Here is a 21888-nt window from a genome sequence, read left to right as displayed (position 1 = left end):
TGAGTAGAAAGTACACAGAGAAGATTGGTCCTCTGGTCATTGCTAGACCAAACTATAAAATGGGTTAGGCAGCTGGGGAGATGGTTCAGGATATAAAGCACTTGCCATGTGGTCATGACAACCAGAGATTAGGTCCTCAGAACCCATGTAAGAGCCTGATAGACTCTTTGGCCTGTCTGTAATCTTTATATCTGGGAGGCAGAGACAGGGTATCAGTCCCCCGAGGCAAGACGGCTAAGAAGATTAGCTTGTCTGTGAGCTCTGGGCTCATCCAAGAAACTGCCTTAGCATGTAAAGTGGAAGGTGACTGAAGAAGCCTTCTGATCACAACTTCAGGCCTCCACATGCTCACATGGGCACACACGCATACCCATGTATACCCACAACACACATGTACAAACATGTACACACAACACATGTGCACACATACACATGCATACACACACTCATATACACAAATACACTTGCACACACACATACACATATACAACATACAACACATGTATGCACAACACACACACACACACACACACACACACACACACACACACACACACGCCATACCGCACCATGCCACATAACATACATGTATAAGCTTAGAAGAAAATGGGTTCAGTTTCTATATCAAATGACCAAATCATGGCTTTTGATGAACACTGGGGTCAAGGTTGGTTCATCCTGGCAAGCAGTGTCTTGGGTGGAAAGCCTGAAGATAACAATGAAGAGACAGGCTAACGTAATGCAATGAGAGCTGAGGGAGAACAAGTGAGCCCCACATAGAAGCAACTGCACAGTGTCTCTCACACTCAAAACCACAGATATTTAGAATAGCGCATCTGACTTGAGTTGTACTAAAAGCAAATATTTACAAAGAAGCATCCAAACTAACTACACTCATATTAAAGCCAAATTACTTAGTTATTTTTATATGGCACATAGGTCTAGCTGAAATCTGACTAATTAGGGCTAGGATGTGGCCCCACACAGTCACCCCAGCCCTGGCCACATCTCTCAAAAGGCTGCATCCAGATGGAGACAAGTCTCTTCCTGTTGCTGCTCCCAAGCACGGCATCTTTTAGTGAAGGGCCAGCCATTTCTTGCTCTTGGAAAATGTGCTATAATATTGGAAGATTGGCTTTCAATAGATGTGTTAGCTTTACAAGAACCAAGTTTTCAATGTTAAATGCTTTAGAAGACACATTTTACTTCTTTTGTTTGAGAGGAGGCTTTTAAGGCGAGACAGACAGTGCTATAGAAGCTAGTGCTCTGAGTGTCGTCTGTGGAAAGGCATCTCTGTGAAAGGCCGCTTCCTTTTGCTCAAGAAGCAGTTGCGTACATCATTGCTTAGCAACACTTGCTTCAGCTCCGACACCTTATTCATCTTTAATATTCAGGTTTAGATCAAGTCTTTCCAGAGACGGGGCAGGTTGAGTCTTTGAAACCAAGCAAGTGGAAGTTGTCACTCGGCAATTTTCACCCTAGGGCTGTCAGCACGCTCCGACTCTTCAGCTTATAACCTATGGTTGAATTTGACATTCCTTTTCACTTTAGCCTCTTTTAGTTCCTTTAACCTCTGTTCCCACTTCATTTTGTTTTCTCTTAAATCCCTAAAGATGCTACCACAATGTCTGTATTTGGGGCATCACATTTAAATATCTTAGCACATTTAAATATCTGAGATCCATCATGAGAAAGGATGTTTCCCCAAGCTCAGCCGAATTAGCCAGCGCTGTGTTCTGTATGCAGTTTCCTTAGTTTGTGCTTGTTTGGGGGTGGGGTGGGGTGGGGTGGGGTGGGGTGAGTGGGGTATGATCTCAGCTGGATGAGTCCTGCTTTATCTTTCCAGATAGGGCCCAGCATCGTTTAAGGACAGGATTGCATGCTGAGAAATGTATCTGTAGGCAATTCTGGCGTCTGGTGCACTTTACAAACCTGGATGTATAGGCTGGCCATCACCAACATACATGACCTTTAGAAGGTGGGACATGCAACCGCTGCCTTGTAACATGACATTGTATTTAATGGAAGACTTCCTTTCTTATGGGGGGAGAGAGGGAGAGAGAAGAAGAGAGAGAGAGAGAGAGAGAGGAGAGAGAGAAACAGAGAGAAGCAGAGAGAGAGAAACAGAGAAGAAAGAGAAAGGTGTGTATGTGTATACATGTGAGTGGTTGCATGTGTACATAGACACTTGGCTTCTGGGCTCATAGGGAATGTCTGATTTCTTTAGATAGGGCTGGGCCCCTTTGCCTTGGATCTTGTCTGAGCCTGGGTCACAGGGCCTCAACATGCTGGATCTCAGTTGTTCACTTTTCCCTTATTAAAGTAGGAATTTCTTAAGGGACAAGGATTCTGCTTTCTATCTATCTGTCTGTCTGTCTGTCTGTCTGTCTGTCTGTCTGTCTATCTATCTATCCATCCATTTATCCATTTATTTTAAGTTTTTCAAGACAGAGCTTTTCTTTGTGCAGCCCTAGCTGTCCTGGAACTTGCTCTGTAGATGAGGCTGGCCTTGAACTCACAGAGCTCCAACTTCCTCTGCCTCCTGGTATTCAAGGCTTGGGCCAATGCCGACCAGCTCTGTCTTTATTCCTAAATCCTCCTGTCTGTGTGTTTCATGTATTTGAAGAATTTGTCTGAATGCATGACAAGGCAGAACCTCTCCCTGACAGCGACAGTTCCTGGGTCTTCTTCCTATATGAATTCATCAGCTGTCTCCAGACCTATACGTTCCCTGTCAAGAACTCTGCTATGTCTTACTACTGCTGGAAACCCATAAGAGTCAAGCATCAGATCAGGGTTCTGATCCATGTCGGCCTGAAGTAGAAGGCTGGGAGGATACACAAGTGAGGGCAGGATGCTTTGAAGATACCAACATTTAAGAGGCTAGACTACGCTTTTCTAAACATTTGCACAAAGGAAAGAAATACAAAGGTTGTTTTAAATCCCTGTTTTCGCAGCTTGTATAGAAGATCAACTGTGACTCTATGCTATCCTAACAGCATTGGCTTATATATCCTAGGCTTCAAAAGTACGATTTGAGGGTTAGCTTCTAAAAAAAAATAACTTCTACCACGATAGAAGACAGATAGAGCCTGACTTGTTAGTGAACTGGTGTGGATGGATTTCTGAGCTATTGTTCATATTTTAAAAAAAACTCATCTATTTAGAAATATTTAATTTACTTAGAAATGTAATGGCATATTTCACCTTTCTAGTCTAGTTGTTAAATATTTTGTTAATATCTTTCTTGTTAAGATATCATAGCATTGGGAAGATGACCATTGTTTATTTTAAATATTTTATCCCCTCTCTCTTTCCAGAAAACAAGCATCATTGTGGGTCCAAGGAGACATTTTTAGATCCAAACTAAAAAATAGACCATCCAGTGAGGGAAGTATTACAAAAATTATTTCTACCCTGGATGATATGTCTATTGGTGCGAATTTATCCAAATTACAAAGCACAGAAAGGATTGGAGAGGTGAGTTTCCCCCTGGAGGCGTCTACTTCCCTAACACCAACATTCTTTGTCCATTTGTTCCTGCATTGAACACATATCTTGTAGACTTATCTTTTCTTTCTTTTTAAAACATCTATCTATCTATCTATCTATCTATCTATCTATCTATCTATCTATCTATCTCTGTATCTATCTATCTGTGTATGGGGTGCATGGGTTGGGAGGTGTATGTGTGCACATGCACACATGTTACAACACATATGTGGTAGTCAGAGGGACAACTTTTGGGAATTGGCTCTCACCTTTTACCATGTGGGTTCTGAGGATCAAGTTGAGATTGTCATCAGGCTTGGTGGCGAGCATCTTTGCCTGCTAAGCTGTATCACCAGCTCAAGTGACCTTATCTATTCCCTGGGCTCCTGGGAGGGCTAAGTTTCTAAGCTGGGAGTCACTGTCCTATAGAGTACAAAGTAGAGTAAGGAAACCAGCCCACTGTCCTTGTAAAGGCAGCAATGAGGTCATAATGTAAGGAGCACACTTAGAAAGAGTGCAAGGACTATTTATAGAAAGGCAACAGAAAAGTAAAGCTTCCATTTGAAAACAGAAATAGGTACCAAGAAGAAAAAGTTGGATGCTGCGTTTGTAGAGGCTGTTCCTAGCACAAGTGGTCCTTTGAAAGCCTTTAACGAGTGCAGCGGGGAAAGCAGAGTTAGGACAACTTGTTTTACCCAGACTCTTCTCCAAACAAACCACTCAAGTCATCACTTTCTTGCGGCTGATTTAATCGGCACTACCACCCAGTGAATTAGATAGTATCTCTGTATGGTGCTGAGGGTGTCCCAGAGATGGGCTGACTTCAGTTTTAGAGCATGATGCGATTTGTCTGATCCCAAACTCATGCTTTTTTTTTTTCTCTATTGTTCTCTGCTTTCTCTGAAGTAGCAGGAAATGACTTATGATGGATTCGGAGTCTGAGCATTTGGGGAGCTGGAAGCAACTGTGCTAGTGTCATTTGTTCTAATTCTCCTCTGTGGATAAGAAATGAGAGATCCAAAATGGGATGTGCCCAGGGGTCTTGAATTATTTAATAGCAGACTCACTTTCAGAGCTGGGCATCCAATGCTTAGTTTAGGTGACTCTTCCTCCCCTAGTCCCCAAGAAAGGGTCTGTAGCCCAGGCTAACCTGAAAGTCATGATGATCCACCTGCCTCAGTCACCTGAATGCTGGGATTGTAGTCACAAGCCATCACGCCTGACCCTAGTTCAGCTCTTTGTGTAACATCGTGTCTGAAATAAAGCTAAGGACTTGGGTTATGTTTTTATATTCCTAAAGAGGTAAAAGAGGGCTGGGGAGACAGGTCAGTGGATAAAGCTATTGTCTTGATAGTGTGAGAACCGGAGTTAATTTCGCAGAGACCAAGGAAAAACTGGGCAAGTGTGGTAGCTGCCTATAATCTCAGAATAGGAGAGGCTATGGCAGGGGATCCCCAGGGCAAGCTGGCTAGCCAGAGTCTGAGTAAGAGACCCTTCCTCAGCCATTAAAGTGGAGAATAATCAAGGAGGACACTTGATGCCAATCTGGAACATATCACATTTATACACATGTGTATGTACATGCATGTACCCATCCATATACATGCACAGGCACGCGCACACACGCATTGCACATGTGCATACTCACACCCATGCAGAAAAGAAAGAGCCTGGGGAAATATTTAAGCAACAAGTGTAGATCTACATTGCCTTAGCTGGATATCCATTGACCCAGACCAGAGTCTTGTGGAAATTTGCCCCACAAGAGCCCCATGGATGGCATACAGAGGTGCCTCAAGCCAATGCTTGCTACCCTCCAGAGGCTTCTAGTCAGAAAGGCATGAGAGCTTGTTGAGGAGAGGGAGAGCTTCACTCTAGGACACAGGATGGAGACTGCTGAAGGAGTTGGGGACCTATCTTCCGGTTCCTAGGCCGGGCATTACCTGTGTCCTCATAGGGAATGGAGCTCTCTGGGAGCCCCTCTGCTCCTAAGAGCTATCTCATGATTGAACCACTCCACCAAGAGGCCCCCGCCAAATACCATCACTGTGGGATGTTTGGACTTCAACATAGAAACTCTGGGGAATATATTCAAATATGTAAATTCTGGTAGGGCCCATCAGTCTTTATGTCATTTTAGCTATTGGTGAGTGCTAATGTTTGTACTGTTAGAGTAAGGAAATCAAGAAAACAACCAAACCAAACTGAAACCCCTCAGGTGCCGGAGTACAATGGGTTAACAGCCACTTCATCTGTTAGGAAGGAAGGGCTTATGTTGGCTCACGGTTTGAGGGGGGCAGAGTCCATCACTGCAGGGCAGGCATGGCACTGGGTACTTCCATAGCAGTGAGAACATGTGGTAGCTAGCTATCTCCTCATGTCACAGCCAGTTGGAAGCAGAGGAACAAGGCTTAGATGATGGGCAGGGCTCTAAAGCTCAAATCCCGGGGTCCTCCATCCCTCTCAGCAGCCTGCTTCTGCTAGGCAGGCTTTGCCTCCTGAAGTTTTCACATCCTTCCAAACCAGTCCTACCAGCTGGGGACCAAGTATGCAGACACAGGAGCCTGTGCTTTGTGCTCATGCCATAATAGATGACATCGTCCTACACAGCGGCTTGTTTGTGGCTTTTGGACCACTTCATACACAGTTGATGCCTTATAAAACGAACACTTCTGGACTTTTCTGTAAATGTATTAATCCAGTACCAGTACTGGAACCAGTACTTTATAACCCAGAATCAGTGCACTGAACACTGCCCAGAGTGGGGGGATTGGATGGACTCAATGGAGTTAGAGATGAATTTAGTGTTTTGTGAACAACGTCAAGTAGAAAAATAAGAATGCTCTAGGGATTTTAATTGTATTCCAAGTCTGTACTGGTCTGTAGAGGAGGGGGCCACAGGAGTTCTGGATTTCTTTGTGCATAAAGTACAAGGGGCTATATCCCTCTAAACATTGCCTCTATAAAAATAAAAAAATTGAAAGCAGAGAATCTCAATTCCATTTGGATTTGTGGCTCTACAGTACTTTTCTTGTGATTGGTTATTAAGGAGCACTGTAATGACGGGGTTAAAACATCCAAATACAATAAAAACAGTAACTGAAAAGGCTGGGGCTTTCTGGTGAATTTCTCAGCACACTCAGAACTGTGAGGAGTCTTTCAGAGCTGAGGCTGTGCCTTTGTGGAACCTGGCCTTCAGTGCTGTGAATTAACACTTACCACCCACGTGGGGGCAGCGTGTGTCCTCCCCCCTCCCCGCACCCCCCCTCCCATGCTCCTGCTGAGCTGGGAGCTGTTGTCCCACGCTGAGGTTTTTAACTTACTCCCATTGCGGGGTTTGATCCCTGGGCTGCACAGCCTTAGCAAATGCTACTTGAATGAACAAAGAAAGCTTAGCATTTCAGATCCAAGAATAGACGAGAACAGACACATGAGATGGAACCGATCCAAATGGTGCGATGATGTCACATGCTCAAACGCAAACCGATGCCCAAAATAAGGATTCGGTATGACATCCAGGGTCATAAGAAGCTGAGAAGGTGGCCAGAAGAAAGAATGTGAAGAGCTGTATTTAAAGATGAATATTTGAGCTAAACTAGGAGTTAGCTAGTGGTGACAACCAACTAGGTAGTCTTCACTGTGTGCCAGGAACCATTTTAAGCACCTTACGTGGATTAACCCCTGATATGCCATATGGCAAGACCCTTTAAGATAGACATACTGGAGGAAGAGGAGGGCAGGCAGCTGCCTGAGGTCACACACAGGTCGTATGTATTGAGTTGTCTTTTGAGCATAGGCCCACTGGTTCACAGATTGTACCTTTCCATGAGTCTACTCTGTGGTTAGAACATCACTCTGTGACTTAAAACAAGACCCTGGCCAGCTCCACCTCTGAGACATCTCTCAGAGTCACAGTAAGCTCAGTGTTTCATTTAGCTCCTCCAGGGCTCTAGTCCAGCAACAATCTCCCAGCCAGTGGATGCTCGTGCCTTAGAGATGTTGTGCCCTAGATGCAGATGCTGCTAATGTCCAGCCAACTCCTTGTGAATTGGTAGCTGAGCAGCTAAGAAGGTGGTGCTGCACCTTTGAGAATCCCGTCTTCTCTCTCCAAGGTTTTACCTTCAAGTACCTCGTTTCTACCCTCAGGATGGAGAGGTGTATCTGTTCCCAGGGGAACGCCACCAGGAGCCACCAGAGGCTTTCCAGGGAGCAGTGGCAGCATCCGGGTTCAGAGTGTGGGGTGCCTCTTCTGGCTTTAGTTTAGAAGGTGTGCTGGGGCCCACAGAAGACTGGAATAAAGGGCCAGGGAGCTGGTGATGGGGGAAGAGGTCCAGCTCTCAAAGGTGCAGGCCTATGTAGCGTGAGATCAAACAAATCCAAACTAAGTCACCTTCCTTCTCCTGTCCCTTCCTCTTTCCTCCCATTTCTCCTCTTCCTCCTGCCTTTCTTTACCTTTGGTGGTGCTGGGACGAAACCCAGAGCCTTGCATATCCTAAACAAGTGCTCAGGCTCTACCATGGAAGCTACAGCTTCAACCTCTGAAATCTACTCTCCCTTCTGATCTCAGGAACTTATTGTGAAGATTTCTTTGTCTTCCCCTAACTTTGACATTGTACAGGTTCAACGTCCGAATACTGAGAAGAACTTTGGCACCAGTGCCCCATCCACCTTTTCAATTTAAATTGTTTGGATTTGCTAACAATTCACTTCCCATATTTGCCTTCCAATCCTGTGACTTCTGTTTTCACTCATCCCTATTTCAAACTCCTATGCTACATTTTTTTCCAGAATCTCTTATCTTTATTTCCTAAGGTGCTATATTTTATCTGAGTTCTTTTCATAAGAGCACAGTCAACAACCTCCCTGCTAGCATATTCTACTACCATTTTTATTAATGTGTTGGCCAGTCATTACTTTATCTAACTAAAAGCTATGGACACTATTTTATAATAATAATAATTATTATTATTATCTGCATAGGACATTGGAATAAAATATAGTTCATTGCCTTTAGGGGGGCCAAGGTGTGAGAGTCTCCCTCAGGGTCAGGTTTGTTTGTCATTGATCTCAAAGAGCCTGTGGGTCAACTAGTGTGAGAGAAAAATGTGCTGTGGTATGGTCAGAAAGAGCCTCGAGGTTGGCTTCTCCACATATGTCATTTGGTAACATATGGTCTTCCATGCCACACCTTCCCGCACTGTGGTAGACTGGGATTCCTCTGAAACTGTGAGCCCAAGTGAGACTTTCCTCCATTAAAAGGATTCTGTTGGGCATTTTAATCTCACACCTGATACCACACCTTAATGGCATCTCATGAGCAACATCTTTAAACCACCTCCTGCCGACCAATCCCCTGGACTGCTTTGATGCCTCTCTGGTGTCTAGAGTTGAATTCTCTAATTAGTTCTACCTGAAGTTCCCACCCTCACCACAGGCTTCTGTGACTTGATTATATTAGAGACTTGATTTCCTAACACATGTAGCTGTGCCCATGTGTTTGACTCTGCATCTCAGGAGGTAGAGATCTGTTTCCAGACAGTTTTGGTTTTGAAGATTGCATAACTTAAGGCAAATATGCTTTGAATAACATTGCATAGTGCTTTAAGAGTGCAAAGGGTCTGAGTAGCACAGGCCTTTGAGCCCAGCACTTGGGAGGAGAACGCAGGAGGATCGGAGGCTTGAGCAGCTTTGTCTAGGTAGTGATTTTAGGTCATTCTGGATGGCATGAAACCCCGCCTCCAAAACCAAAACCAAACACAAACAAACAAGCAAACAATTATACCTCTATACTTCTTAGTCCCTCAAGTACCCTAAAAATATGTGCATAAATAAACAATAGCATGGTTTCTCTTTTGCTAGGTTTCTTTGGACCTATCTGCATATCTAAAATCTTTCATCAAGTTGCCTCCTCCTTCCTAACTTCTAATTTGCTGCATCCTCCTCTAAACCATCTTCTCTCATCAGACAGAATCCGCTTAACTCTCCTCCTCACTCTTGGTCCTTTCCTTTCTCAATTCATTCTTTAACCATGGAACAGCTAGAAGGACATGTTAGCAGTATTTCAACTACATTTCTCAAAATATATAGAATGCCTAACATAACATAACATAAATAAAATTATAAAAACCCACTGGTTCCTACAGGTCTACAAAACAAGTCTACCTCCCTAGAAATGAGATATGAATTTACATACTAAGATGATATTTATATCTTTTAAATCTTTTAAAGATGTACTCTTAAGCTCTTTGCTAGGTGAAGTTCAAGAGGGTATATACTTTGGAGGGCGATTGGTTAGCATTGTAGAACATAGCTTTAAAATGGGCTTAGCAAATCTGTTTCACGAACTTTTCTTTCACAGTATTAGGGCAGTGTTTGACAAACATTTGCACCTAAAATGATGTTTGTTAAAGCTGTGTACAGTGTTGAAAGGCAGAGAACAGCCTGACCTAAAGTATTCGTTAAATAAACAATTTGCCATGTCTAGACAACAGAATTTTATGGAGCAATAAAATGACAAGGCGAGGCTCTTTTTCATTTGTCCTAGAACAGCACAGTAAATATGTATTCTTAATGAAGAAATAACTCTCAAAGCTGTGTGTGTAATACAACCTGTTTTTGTAATGAGGAGAATGTCAGGGTGATAGGGAGAGGGGAATGTGCATAGCACAGTAAAAATCCTGGAGAACCGTGCCAGTGGCTGTGGTTGTTGTTGGCTTTTGATAGTAAAATTATTTAACATTTGTATTTTATTTAAGATAAATATATGATAATCATACTCTATATACTCTATTGTATGTTATCTATCATCTATGTATGTATCTAACTCATCTATCTATCTATTCATCTATCTATCTATCTATCTATCTATCTATCTATCTATCTATGACAAAGCACCATGACCAAAGGCAGCTTGCAGAAGGAAGAGTTTGTTGATGCTTAAAGTTCCAGGGGGTGACTCCATGACCATTTTGGTGAGGAACATGGCATCAAACAGGCAGGCTTGGCTCTGAAGCACGCCTGAGAGCTTATATACTTAAGACAACAGCCATGAAGCAGAGAGGGGGGGGGGAAGAGGAGAGAGAGATAGATAGATAGAGAGAGAGAGAGAGAGAGAGAGCGCTGACTGGGAAACATTGGCTTTTGAAACTTTAAAACCCACCCACAGTGGTAAGCCTACTCCAATAAAGCCATACCTCTTAATCTTTCCAAAACAGTTGCGCTCTTTGGGGACCAAGTACTCACATGTACGAGTCTCTGGGGGCCATTCTCATTCAAGTCACCAGATTCCACTCTCTGGCTCCCATCGGCTTGCAGCTGTATCATAATTGAAAATGCATTTAGTGCAATTTCAAAAGCTCCCATAGTCTTTCACTGTTTACAAGGCCAAAGTCTTTTCTGAGACTCAAGACAATTTCTTAACTGTAAGCCCTTGTAAAATCAAAAATACAAACGATATCCTTCTAACATGCTGCCTACAGAATAGAATATACATACATCACTGTTCTGAGAGGGAGTAATGGGCATAGTGAGGAAGTACTGGATTAAAGCGTGATCGACACCCAGCAGGGGGAATTCCAGCTTCTGTAGCTTGTCATCCAATGTCAATGGGCTTAGGTGGTTCCACTCATCCAGGTTTTCTGACTGCAACTCCCTCCTCTTCTCTTTAAGAGAAGACACCCTTTTCTTTTCCAGGGAGTGTGAGCTGGGACTATATATGTATTGTTTTCTTCCCTTTAAAAAACAAAAGATTATTTATTAAATATCTTTAATCTTTTGTACAGTCCAGTTGTTACCTGTCTTCCCCCTACCCCGTCTACCCTCTGACAGTTCCTCATCCCATTCTTCCTCCCTCCTGTTTTCAAGATGATGTGTCCACCCCACCCCAGCCTTCCTGGCCTCTTCACTCCCTGGGGCCTCCAGTCTCTTGAGGGTTAGGTGCATCTTCTCTGACTGAACACAGACCCTGCAGTCCTCTACTGTATATATGTGTTGGGGGTCTCATATCAGCTGCGTGTATGCTGCCTGGTTGGTGGCTCAATATCTTAGAGTGACACTTTAGTAAATTAAAGGAAGAAAGTAAAAACAGTATTTTAAATGCAGATTGTTAGGTATGTGATAGTACGTCATAGGATATTATTTGTTTAACCTGCTGGTCCTGGAGGCTCAGGGCTGTAATCCCAGCACAGCAGGCGAAGGCAGGAGCATCACCAACCCAAGGCTAGTCTGGGCTAGTGAGACCCCATCTCAAAAAAAAAAACAAAAAAACAAAAAAACAAAAAACAAAAGGCAAAGCAGAAGAACGGCAACGACAAAGATACGGCTCTTTACAGTTTATGACTCTTAGTGAAGAAGAAAAAAACCTCCACGTATTATTATTATTTTAAATACCCTGTTCATTTTACTTAGCTATATAACTTTTAAAATTACTTTATTTCCAGGCATTATGTAACAGCTTAAAATATGAGAATGGAGTGTAAGAAAAAATATCCTATTTTTTTACTTTTCCCCAGACCTCTAAGCAGACTAAATTATTAGTTTCACTGTTATATTCCTAAATACCAAAAATTATTTTTTTAAAAAATAATGAAAAAAACAAACCAACGCCCTTTCTTCCTGCACCCACTGGTTGGGTTAGATGGGAACTACCTCTTCCATCTTCCCACAGGGCCTTCTCCTTTTGAGTTAACATAAGAAGGTTTCATGGGGCAACACCAGTCGGCCACTTCTACTTTCCAAACTATGGAATTTCAGAAGGAAACATGCTTTGCTGATGGAATGCTGTTGGCTCTTTAACTCGCGAGAGAGTTTGCGTGCCTCCTGGAGGGTTAGCCAACGCTGAGCGTGACTGTGTAGATGTCTCCAGTTATCTGACCAAGCTTGCTCATAAGTAGGTTGTGGAATTTGCAGTAGCGACTCCTAGAAACATCTGGGATGTGTTATAGTCAGGATTGAGCCAGGCTGGTTTCCAAAGCCTAATGTGTCCCCATGACAGTCTTTTTGGTTCTGACCCCATTGCCATAGACATATTTCAGACACTCCCATATCCAGCCCCACGCTTCTTTGACTTGGAATTTGATGGATATATTTAAATGTTGAGTGTGTGCTTTACTGCTGAGTTTATAACACATTTAAATGATCCAAGCTACAGGAAGATCATTTCCTGTTTTGTAAGTAAGGTCATTTGCTCTTATCTGTAACTGTTAAGTTACCTATGCGCTATTAAGAAATCAGTATAAAGCTAAACTGTTTGTAATGACCTTCCTATGGGACATGCCTGTTTTTCAGAATAATTTTGAAGATGAAGATATGGAAATTAAGAACAACGTAACGCAGGGAGACAAACTACGTGCCTTAAAAAGCCAGAGGCATCCCCGCTCCTCGCCATCCTGTGCATTTAGGTAGCCTCATCTTTAAACCTTTCAGTTCGTAGAGCACCTCCACTTGTGGGTAACATGTGTCTTCACTTCAGAATGCCATTCTCCAAATCCTGAGTTTACCTGTGTTTTCCGACACTTGGCTCTTTTGCTCCCACCCCCCAGCTGTTGTGTGTCTCCCCACTGATGGGAGTAGGCACGCTTTAAATGCTTGTGAAAACAGTTGTTACATCTCTGTCTCTGGAATTCTGCCTCGAGCTGCTGAGCAGTTCTTTCTGCTTCTCTGTTCTAAATTCTATTTGGAGTTTCACACGAAGGTTTCTGCTACTCTGGAGGGTTCTCCCTGATGTGCCGGGGTTTTGTATGGAAGCCAGAGTGTGAAGAAAAGAAAGGCTGGGCCAAGTTTTGGTGTTTTCCACTACCTGACTTCACCTTCCATTTTTGAGGATTGCTTGAGTGATTCCTCCATGTGTCTGAGAAATTATAAACCATCTTGCTTTTGGAGTTTAAAGTTACCCAACAAAATCAGTGCTGGTAGTGGACATCTGCCTATATGGCAATCGAAACCCTGTGATAGTTCACATAGGGTTGAAAGGAAAAGCAATCTTATAAGGGCAGAAGGGTGTATTGGGACCATGGTTCTCAACCCGTGGGTCACGACCCTTTGGGTGTCAAATGTCCCTTTCACAAGGATCCCATATCAGATATCCTGGATATATAAGATATATCCACACTGTGATTCACAACAGTAGCAAAATTATGATAATGGAATGGCTATAAAAATAATTTTATGGTTGAGGTGAAGAGTTACCACAACATAAAGAAATGTATTACCGGGTCACAGCATTAGGAAGGTTGAGCGTCATTGTATTGGAAGAAAGTATAATTTAGCAAGTACATATGCAAGGGACCAGTCCTTCCTGTACAGATCTCAGAAGCCATGTTTAGATGTGAATTTTCTTATATTCCAAATGGGAGGTAGACTTCAGTTTCCACCATACCGTCACGGCATTATCAGCAAACCCTTCTCTACTGAGTCATCTTTTTGTGTAAAAGCAAGATGCTATAAGTAACACTCATGGCGAAACAGTGCCTGCTGGTGTCGGGATTCATTCTGTAACGTGGGCGAACGCCCATATCCACCTGGCATGGTTTTTCTCTTTCGATTGTTTAACATCTTTATGTCTCTGACACAAATGCCACATGTGGTCTTTGTTTAACTGTGGGGACCTGTTGATACCTGAGCTCTTCTCTTCTGGTTTTGCAGGTCAGATGATATGAAAGGACACCAAAGGGCAATGGCCCAGACTTTCAGGTACTGTACACAATTAGCCACTATCAATATATATGACCTTTTAGTCACATTTTCCAAGAACCAGAAAATAAATATAACTCCATGAAAATAAATATAACTACCAGCTTTCTCTCTATATTTATTAATCTTGGTAGTTGGACTAAATCCCAGGGCTTTATATATTCTTTATCACTGAGCACCCCTCTCCTAGCTTATAGCATTTCATATCCTCTTTCTTCCTGATTGTTAAAATATGCCCCCACCTTAAGAAAGGGTCTTTCTGCATAGCTCTTGCAGTCCTGGAACTCACTATGTAGACCAGACTGGCCTTGAACTCACAGAGATGAGCCTGCCCCTGCCTCCCACATGCCAATTTACCCCCCTCCCGGCTTAACCATTATTTTAAGTTTACTTATTTGTTTTACTTTATGTGTGAGAGTGTTTTGCTTGCAGGTGTATATGTATCTTGTGTGTGTGCCTGGTGCTCGCTGAGGTCAGAGGAAGGCACTTGGACCCGGAGTTACAGACAGTTGTGAGCTTTCATGTGGGTGCTGAGAGCCAAAGCTGGATCCTCTACAGGAGCAGCAAGTGCTCTTAATCACTGAGCCTACTCTCCAAATCGGAAATAAACTGCATTTTTAACGCTTACTTTTGAAAGGGCATTTCTTGTCCTTCCCTCAGGCTATGTGCGGGAGTTAGGACCTCTAGGTCCTGTGAACTTCCAGCATCTTCTGGTCTCTGGTAAACTCCAAAGAGCTCTGCAACTTTCTTTTCAACCCAGAGACTGATTCTGATGTCTTTTTATTTGTTAGTGCTCTTTACTCTGTTTTTATTTGTTCATCTCTATGTAGTTGTTTATTATTCATGAGAAGAGGAAATATTAGTGCTCTTCTCTTGAAAAAAAGTTCTTTGATCCTCCAGGACTCGTACCTAGACACTGGTATTACCTGGATGCGTCGTGGCACCTGCTGAGAAGACTAAAAGTGATTGGCTAGTATTGTTGATAAAATAGGACAAAAAGCTGCCATTTTCTTCTGGAGGAGAAAATTCTAACCATAGTGTTGTTTAATGGGTAGCTCTTATTGGCCCAGGTTTCTCCAAAGCCTGAGTCTCTTCCCTGTATAACCTTAGCACTTTTGCTTTGGGGAAGACATGGCATAAGCAGTGCTTAGGGAGAGGGATGATGAAGAAAGGCAGACAGAAAGCATGGTCCAGCTTCAGCACAGGGTTTTCCTAGGACCGAAGATATTTGATATTAAATTCGTGACTGAGCCCTGGCTCTCTTCAGTGAAGTCTCTTTCCCTGGGAACCTGATGATGCCGCACCTGCTGCGCCCCTCAGAGTGGAGATGAGAGCGTCTTTGATCTCAGAATTTATTGTGGGTTATGGAAGTAGGCAAAAACGAGATGAAGTATGCAGTGTAGGAGCTGTGATGTACTGGGAGAGTGCCCATTAAGACAGCTTGATGATCCTGCTTGGGGATTCAGGAGAGCCTCCTTGGGGGAGGTAACAACCAAATGGTCCATTAAGGTGCAAGTGGGAAGCCTGAGATGGGGGTGGAGCAGGGTGGGGGGAGCAAGGAGAGAAGAGGACACCCTGCAGGAGGAAAAGGATAAACAAACTACACAAAGGTGGGGAGTGCAGTCTAGTCAGGGAACCCACAGCTAGACTAGCCTGTCTAGTCAACTTTCCTGCTTGTTTAACGGGACAAAAACAGTAGATACAGTCACACATACAGATGATGAGTGGCCTTGCTCCCCACCTGAGGTGAACAGACAGGTGTGAACCAACAAAAATGAATAGGGAAGCTTGAGACCACCGGGCACTTGACTGTGTGGGTTTAATCTTGGAGCTAGTATGACCCACTAAGAGAAGCAAGTGCCAGATTTTAGATTTTTTTCTTTGTTTTTTTTTTTTGTTTTTGTTATTTTTTTTTAATAAGCTAAGCCAAGGCTTTTGAGCTAGACTTTGTAGAGATGGAAGAGAGGTTAAATGGTTTGAAGAGTGAAGTATCAGATGTTTTAGATTTCATCAGAGGGAATCATTGTGAAAGAAACAAGAGGATAAAAAATAATGGTGGCCATATTTAGGGCAATTGCAAGCTGAAAGGGAAGGAGGGGATCTGAATGGGACTGTCTCATTTTTTTTTTTTCATGCCCTTTGGGGCATTGAGTGTTTGGAATTTACTATATCATAGTTCATTGCTGAATATTTTAGGTTGCACAACTTTAGTGTGACACTCTGTCCCCTTCCCCCCTCCCCCCTCAACAAAGATTAAGTTCCTCACCGCAACCAACTGTGTCGACCGTGAAGACTTCCAAAGTGTGTTTGTCCCCTTCAGTGACAGCCAAAAGGATAAGCCGAGGTTCTTTGTCTTCAGGAGCGAATATAAGAAGGTAATTCTTCTTCCTCTTCCGGGGCGCTAGCCTGAGGTAAGGAAGGTCTACTGCAGGCCAGGAATCTGACTGCAGATCTGCGAGCGGAGGGTGCTGGGAAGAACTGGAGAACCCCCAAGATCCCTATATTTCTGGGTCTTCTTGTCCTATCTCCCTGGCAGGCTGTAGAGGGGTTAGTTGGATGGTGACAGTGGCAGTCTCCTGGGGACTCTCCACTTTGTTTTATGTGATGCAGATGTAGCCAGGGATGCTAATGATCAACAGTCCTGTTCCTTACCCAGAATGCACAGTGGGAACCAACTCAGCTGGTCGAGATGCTTGATGTCAGCATATGCTAGAATATGTCTGGGTTAAGCTAAATCTTGGACTTAAGTCAGCTTGCAGACTCTCCCTATAGTTAGCTACCCTTCGCTTCTGGCAGATACAGTCCTCAAATGTTCTATTTACGACCAGTCAGTGTTCAAACCTGTCTCTTGGGTCTTTGGTAACTGCTTTTGACCAAGGAGCTTGGCATGTATAAATAAGGCCACGAATGTTAATGTCACCAAGAGTGATGAAGCCGATTAGTCAACTGTGTGGATCAGAACCGTCTCCCTTGTCTGGCTGTGATTCCGTGTTTACAGATAGGAGTATGCATTCTTGTCTCTTTTTTTTCCCCTTCCCACCTGTGTTTTACCCTCTCCAGCTTCTCCATAAATTCCCGGCTAGCCAATTCTCTAGGGAACTTGAACGCTGGGACAGAAGAACCTGAGACCAAGAAGACCACATCACTCACCAAGGCCGCTTTCATAGCCAGCCCATTCACCAGCTTCTTGAATGGCAGCACCCAGACACCTGGCAGAAACTACCCTGAGCTCAACAACAACCAGTACACCAGAAGCAGCAACAGCAACAGCAGCAGCAGCGGTCTTGGGGGCAACCTGAACAGCTCTCCAGTCCCCCAGAGCGCCAAGCCCGGGGAGCACACCACCACCCTTCGACCTTCCTTCCCGGGGTCACTCTCTTCCTCCTCAGTGAGATTCCTGAGCCGTTCTATACCTGTAAGTTCACAGACCCCACCTCTGGGTCCTCAGAACCCCGAATGCAACTTCTGTACCCTGCCTTCCCAGCCGAGGCTGCCACCAAAGAAATTTAATAGTGCCAAGGAAACCTTCTGATCGACACCTTCCCTCTGTGTTGTGCAACTGTCCATGCGCTACATTCTGCTGGCTCCTCTTCAAGTAAATGCCAAGTTTCAACTGGGTTTTCTTCCTTTCTTTCTCCCCTCCCCCTCCCTTCTGCTGTCCCTAAAAGGGAGACAGCTTTCATTTCATAGATCATGGACACTGTAGGCTTTGGTTACTTTTCAGTTAAGTTCTCAAAACATACTTAATACGTGACACCAGGCATAGCGTTTGCTTTGCTTGGGGTGGTGTTGAGAATGATGGCTTCCTTATTCTTCAAATCATGGTTTGGATTGGGGTAAACAAAGGTGGGAAGTGCTACAAGAACAGATTCTTCCCACGGCAGAGCATCAGGCCTTCTGCAGGGAGCTGACCCACTCACTATTCGTGACGTTGAAAATGAAGGTGTTAGTAAGAGAAAGTCAGAGAGAGGTGGGTAGGTCCCTAGACTTCAAGGGTATGATCAGGTAGTCTCTAGGAAGACATTTAAAATTAGCCTCCTCTCTTCTAGAGATAAGTGAGAACTGAAATTTTTTTTTTTTTGTCAAAGAGATCTTTATCCAGTCACCAGGCTCCCTTTTTTACTAGCCCTGATGGAGTGAAGATCTATTGGTCAAGTCTCCATTACAGATTTAAAATTTTGATTGTGTCAAGAGGCACTGAAATCCGTTTCGTTTGAGAGGGAAAATAGGTGAACTATCTGCAATGTATCAAGGAGGCGGGATGTGGGCAGGTCTGTTTCTCTCTTGCAGGAGCAAGCCTGGCTCCCTGGGAGGGCTGTGCCTACATTCGCCCACACTGCTCTTCAGCCAGTTGCTCAGCCAACCATCAGGACAAGACAGTGCTCAACAGGGGCAGTGAACGGAGGAAGGGAAGTGCAGAGTTTGTGCTTGTGGCCCACTTAGCAAAATACAGCGCCATGATTAGTCCGTGCAGGGATCCAGTCTCCTGAGTGTGTTCCCTAAGAATGTAGTATGTGTATGTTCTTGTGTGTGTGTATATGTGTGTTTGTGTGTGTTTGTGTGTGTGTATCTGTGTGCATGTGTGTATGTGTGTGTGTGTATGTGTGTGTGAGTGTGTGCATGAGCATGTGTTTGTGTTTTCATGTGTAGGCTCTCTGGACTCATTTGTATTACAAGCTTCTTTTCAAAACTGCCTTTATTCTATAGTCCATATGCAATCCTCTCCCTAAGAGAAACTCTAGCATATATAATTTTCCTTGGATGATTTTATTTCTATGAAAAATTTCACCATTATTTAAAACTTTAATATTTATGTTTATTTCATATGGGCAGGTGTTTTGCCTATATGTATCTGTGCGCCATGTGCACGCATGCAGTGCCTGCAGAGGTCAGAAGAGGATATCTCTAGATTCTGTTATAGGCCAGGGTTCCAATGAGCCATCTGCCCATTCTTTGACCTGATTCTGATCAGATTCTAATCCCTTTATACACGCTGAGGAGATTTGTATCATAAGTGTGGAAATCCACGGGACTGGGCGGGGTGGAACAGAGGTAAGGGTTCATGGGTAGGCACTAGATGGGAAAGAGCAGTGTATTTAAACATTCTCAGCTGTGCTGATGCATCCATCCTGCACGTTACAGTGAATTGAGTTCCTCTTGTATTTTCATACATTGTTTTGTGGATCAGCCTCTTTTTTTAGAACTGATTATGGATCTTTTTATTTCCAGGAAAAGTGTTATATAAATAATGATACAAACAGCTCGTGGATTCCACTGCCAAAGGCTTGTGCCATCCTCATTGAAAGTTTGATGCTAGAAGCATCAGGAAATTGTCAAGAAGGTCTTACCTTCTGGGATCCCTGTTTAGGAGGGATACATGGGATCCCTATTCTCCTGTGCTAATTAGAGCCCCCCTGAGGGCGGGAAGGGGATTCTTTGCACAGTAGAAATCCCTCGTGCACCCCATGCTGTTTACACAGTGAACTTTGGCCTCATTCTGTTGCTTCTTTTCACTCTCCCCCTTTCCTCTTCCTCCTCCTCCTCCCTCCTCCTCCACCACCTCCTCCTCCCACTCCTCTTCCACATCCCTCTTTTTGGCCAGAATAGGGTAAATTTCCAGTAATTAATTATAAAATGTGAGGTTGGAGTTCCAACTCGTCCCACTTCTTTTGTTGTTGTGCTGCAGAAAACGACATTTATGACTAGACTTGGCAGTATGGCTCCCTTTCCTCTCTTTCTCCCTGAGAGGAAAGCAGATCCCCGTGCAGTCCCCCAATCCTAAGCCTTCTGTGACCTCCCATGTGGTTGATGTTCGGGCTTAGGTTCTCCCGCTGCTGCCTGGCTGGCAGGAAGTTTAAAGGACCATGGAGGTCCCCACTTCTTGTGGAAATAAGTAGGAGTTTGAGAACAGTCCTCCTTCACGGCTCTGTGAGACTGGCCTTTTGCTGCTGAAGATGAAGGCAGTGCAGGAGCCCAGAACAAGCAGGACCCCAGAACAAGCAGGACCCCAGAACAAGCAGGACCCCAGAACAAGCAGGACCGACTCGCTCAACACAAGTGTTTTAAGGGAAGTAAAACATTTGCCTGTGTAAACCCGGGGACCTGAGTTCAAACCCATAGGACCACTGTAAAGACTGAATGCTGCTACATACATCTGTAATCTCAGTGCTCCTGGGGTGAGATGGGAGGCAGAGACAGGAGATATACAGCCCAGTGACATGTGATAAAAAGACTACATCCCAAAACATAGTGGAAAGTGAGGACAGCACCCAAGGTTGTCCTCTGACTACACACACATACACACACACACACACACACACATACACACACACACCATGACAGGGACATCCCCTCCCATCACACACATAACCCCCTTGGAACTTCCTAGGTAATAAAATGAAGTCTGAGTGGTAATACCCTCCCTGTACCTTTAAGAGAGACCCAGGAACTCTTGGAGGATGGGGGGTGGGGAGGAGATGGGTGTTTAGAGGGAGTCTAATATTTTAAAAGCTACAATTAGCATCTCTTTTGAAAGCTGCAATTGCTCGTTCACTTTTTGCTGCAGCTCAGCCCCCAGAAAAATGTAAAAATGATTTCCTTGTTCTGTCATTAACCTGCTCTAACATGGGAAACAGGAATAAATGTTAAGGAACCCTCGCGGCTGTGGCAGAGTGCTAAGCAATAATCAGATGTTATTTTCATTATCTTGGCCTGCTGGGTTAGTCTTGTCTCCACTGTCCAGAGCCAGAGCACGGGGTTGCACTTTGGGTGACCCCCCCACCCCCACCCCTTACTGTAGAAACCAATTTGCTTCCTGACGGAGAAGTTCTCGAGTTCTTGAGGAACGGGGGACATGTGATGAGGGTGTGGGTGGGGTGGAAGTGTTTTATTAAGTTGGAACTGCTTGTGGTAACTGTCTTGAATATTTGCTATGTTATATTTTTAATGACATTTTTACTGAACAGCTAGTCATCACCCTGTCCTTATCTGACCCCCAAGTCTTTGTCAGGGGCCCGATGGTTCCCCTGTAAACTGTTCTGTATCCCACTTTGGTTTTTGTTGTAGCACCTCTCAGGACCATGGATTTCATTGTCCGGTAGGCTCTAAGCACTGTGGGAGCAGAGATGGTACCTTCATTGCCATGGTTACAAGCCTGGATGCTGTTAGATAGTAGGCACTCCGCAGGTATATGTTGGCTGGATAAGAAGATGGGTGGATGTGTAAATGGATGGGTACGGTAAGAACGATTGCTTCTCTTTTGTATATAAACATCTCAAGGGGCTAAGAGATTAACGCTTTTGCCCTAGATTTTTCCTACAAATAACAGAATCCTATTTGGAACCTAGGGCAGGGTGAATCCCAAAGACATAGTATTTTGAAGGCTTTATGTTGCATATGTACTGTTATAACGGTTACAAAAATAGAGATGTAAATGATAGACATTTAAACAATCTTCCTCCCTCCCTCCCTCCCTCCCTCCCTCCCTCCCCCCCCTCCCTCCCTCCCTCCCTCCCTCCCTCCCTCCCTCCCTCCCCCCCCTCCCAATGGGGGTAGAAAGCTGTGAGGACAGGTTAATGTCTTAGTCATTTGGGTTTTGCGGGATGAATAGGAGCCTGCAAGCGGTCCTAGTGAAGGCCAGAGGTTGGTGACTGGCTGTTTTACACAGGGGGAAAAGTTTAAGCACAGAGATGCTTTAGTGCTGTGGTT

At 44.1% G+C, this 21888-nt stretch overlaps 1 protein-coding gene across 1 annotated transcript in view; it reads left to right on the top strand.

Annotated features, from left to right (window-relative positions):
* Cdc14a (cell division cycle 14A) overlaps positions 1 to 21888 on the top strand; it is a 154892-nt gene that overhangs the window by 115955 nt on the left and 17049 nt on the right. The window contains exons 11-15 of the mRNA XM_021158702.2: positions 3321 to 3480; positions 12778 to 12890; positions 14134 to 14181; positions 16434 to 16556; positions 17242 to 17596. Of these exons, the coding sequence (XP_021014361.1) occupies positions 3321 to 3480; positions 12778 to 12890; positions 14134 to 14181; positions 16434 to 16556; positions 17242 to 17596 (799 nt within the window). The remainder of the gene's footprint in view (positions 1 to 3320; positions 3481 to 12777; positions 12891 to 14133; positions 14182 to 16433; positions 16557 to 17241; positions 17597 to 21888) is intronic.

Source organism: Mus caroli, chromosome 3 (assembly GCF_900094665.2).
Source record: "Mus caroli chromosome 3, CAROLI_EIJ_v1.1, whole genome shotgun sequence".
In the NCBI taxonomy this organism is placed as follows: Eukaryota; Metazoa; Chordata; class Mammalia; order Rodentia; family Muridae; genus Mus; species Mus caroli.
Note: the sequence above shows the minus strand (reverse complement) of the source record. Positions and strands in the feature narration are given on the sequence as shown.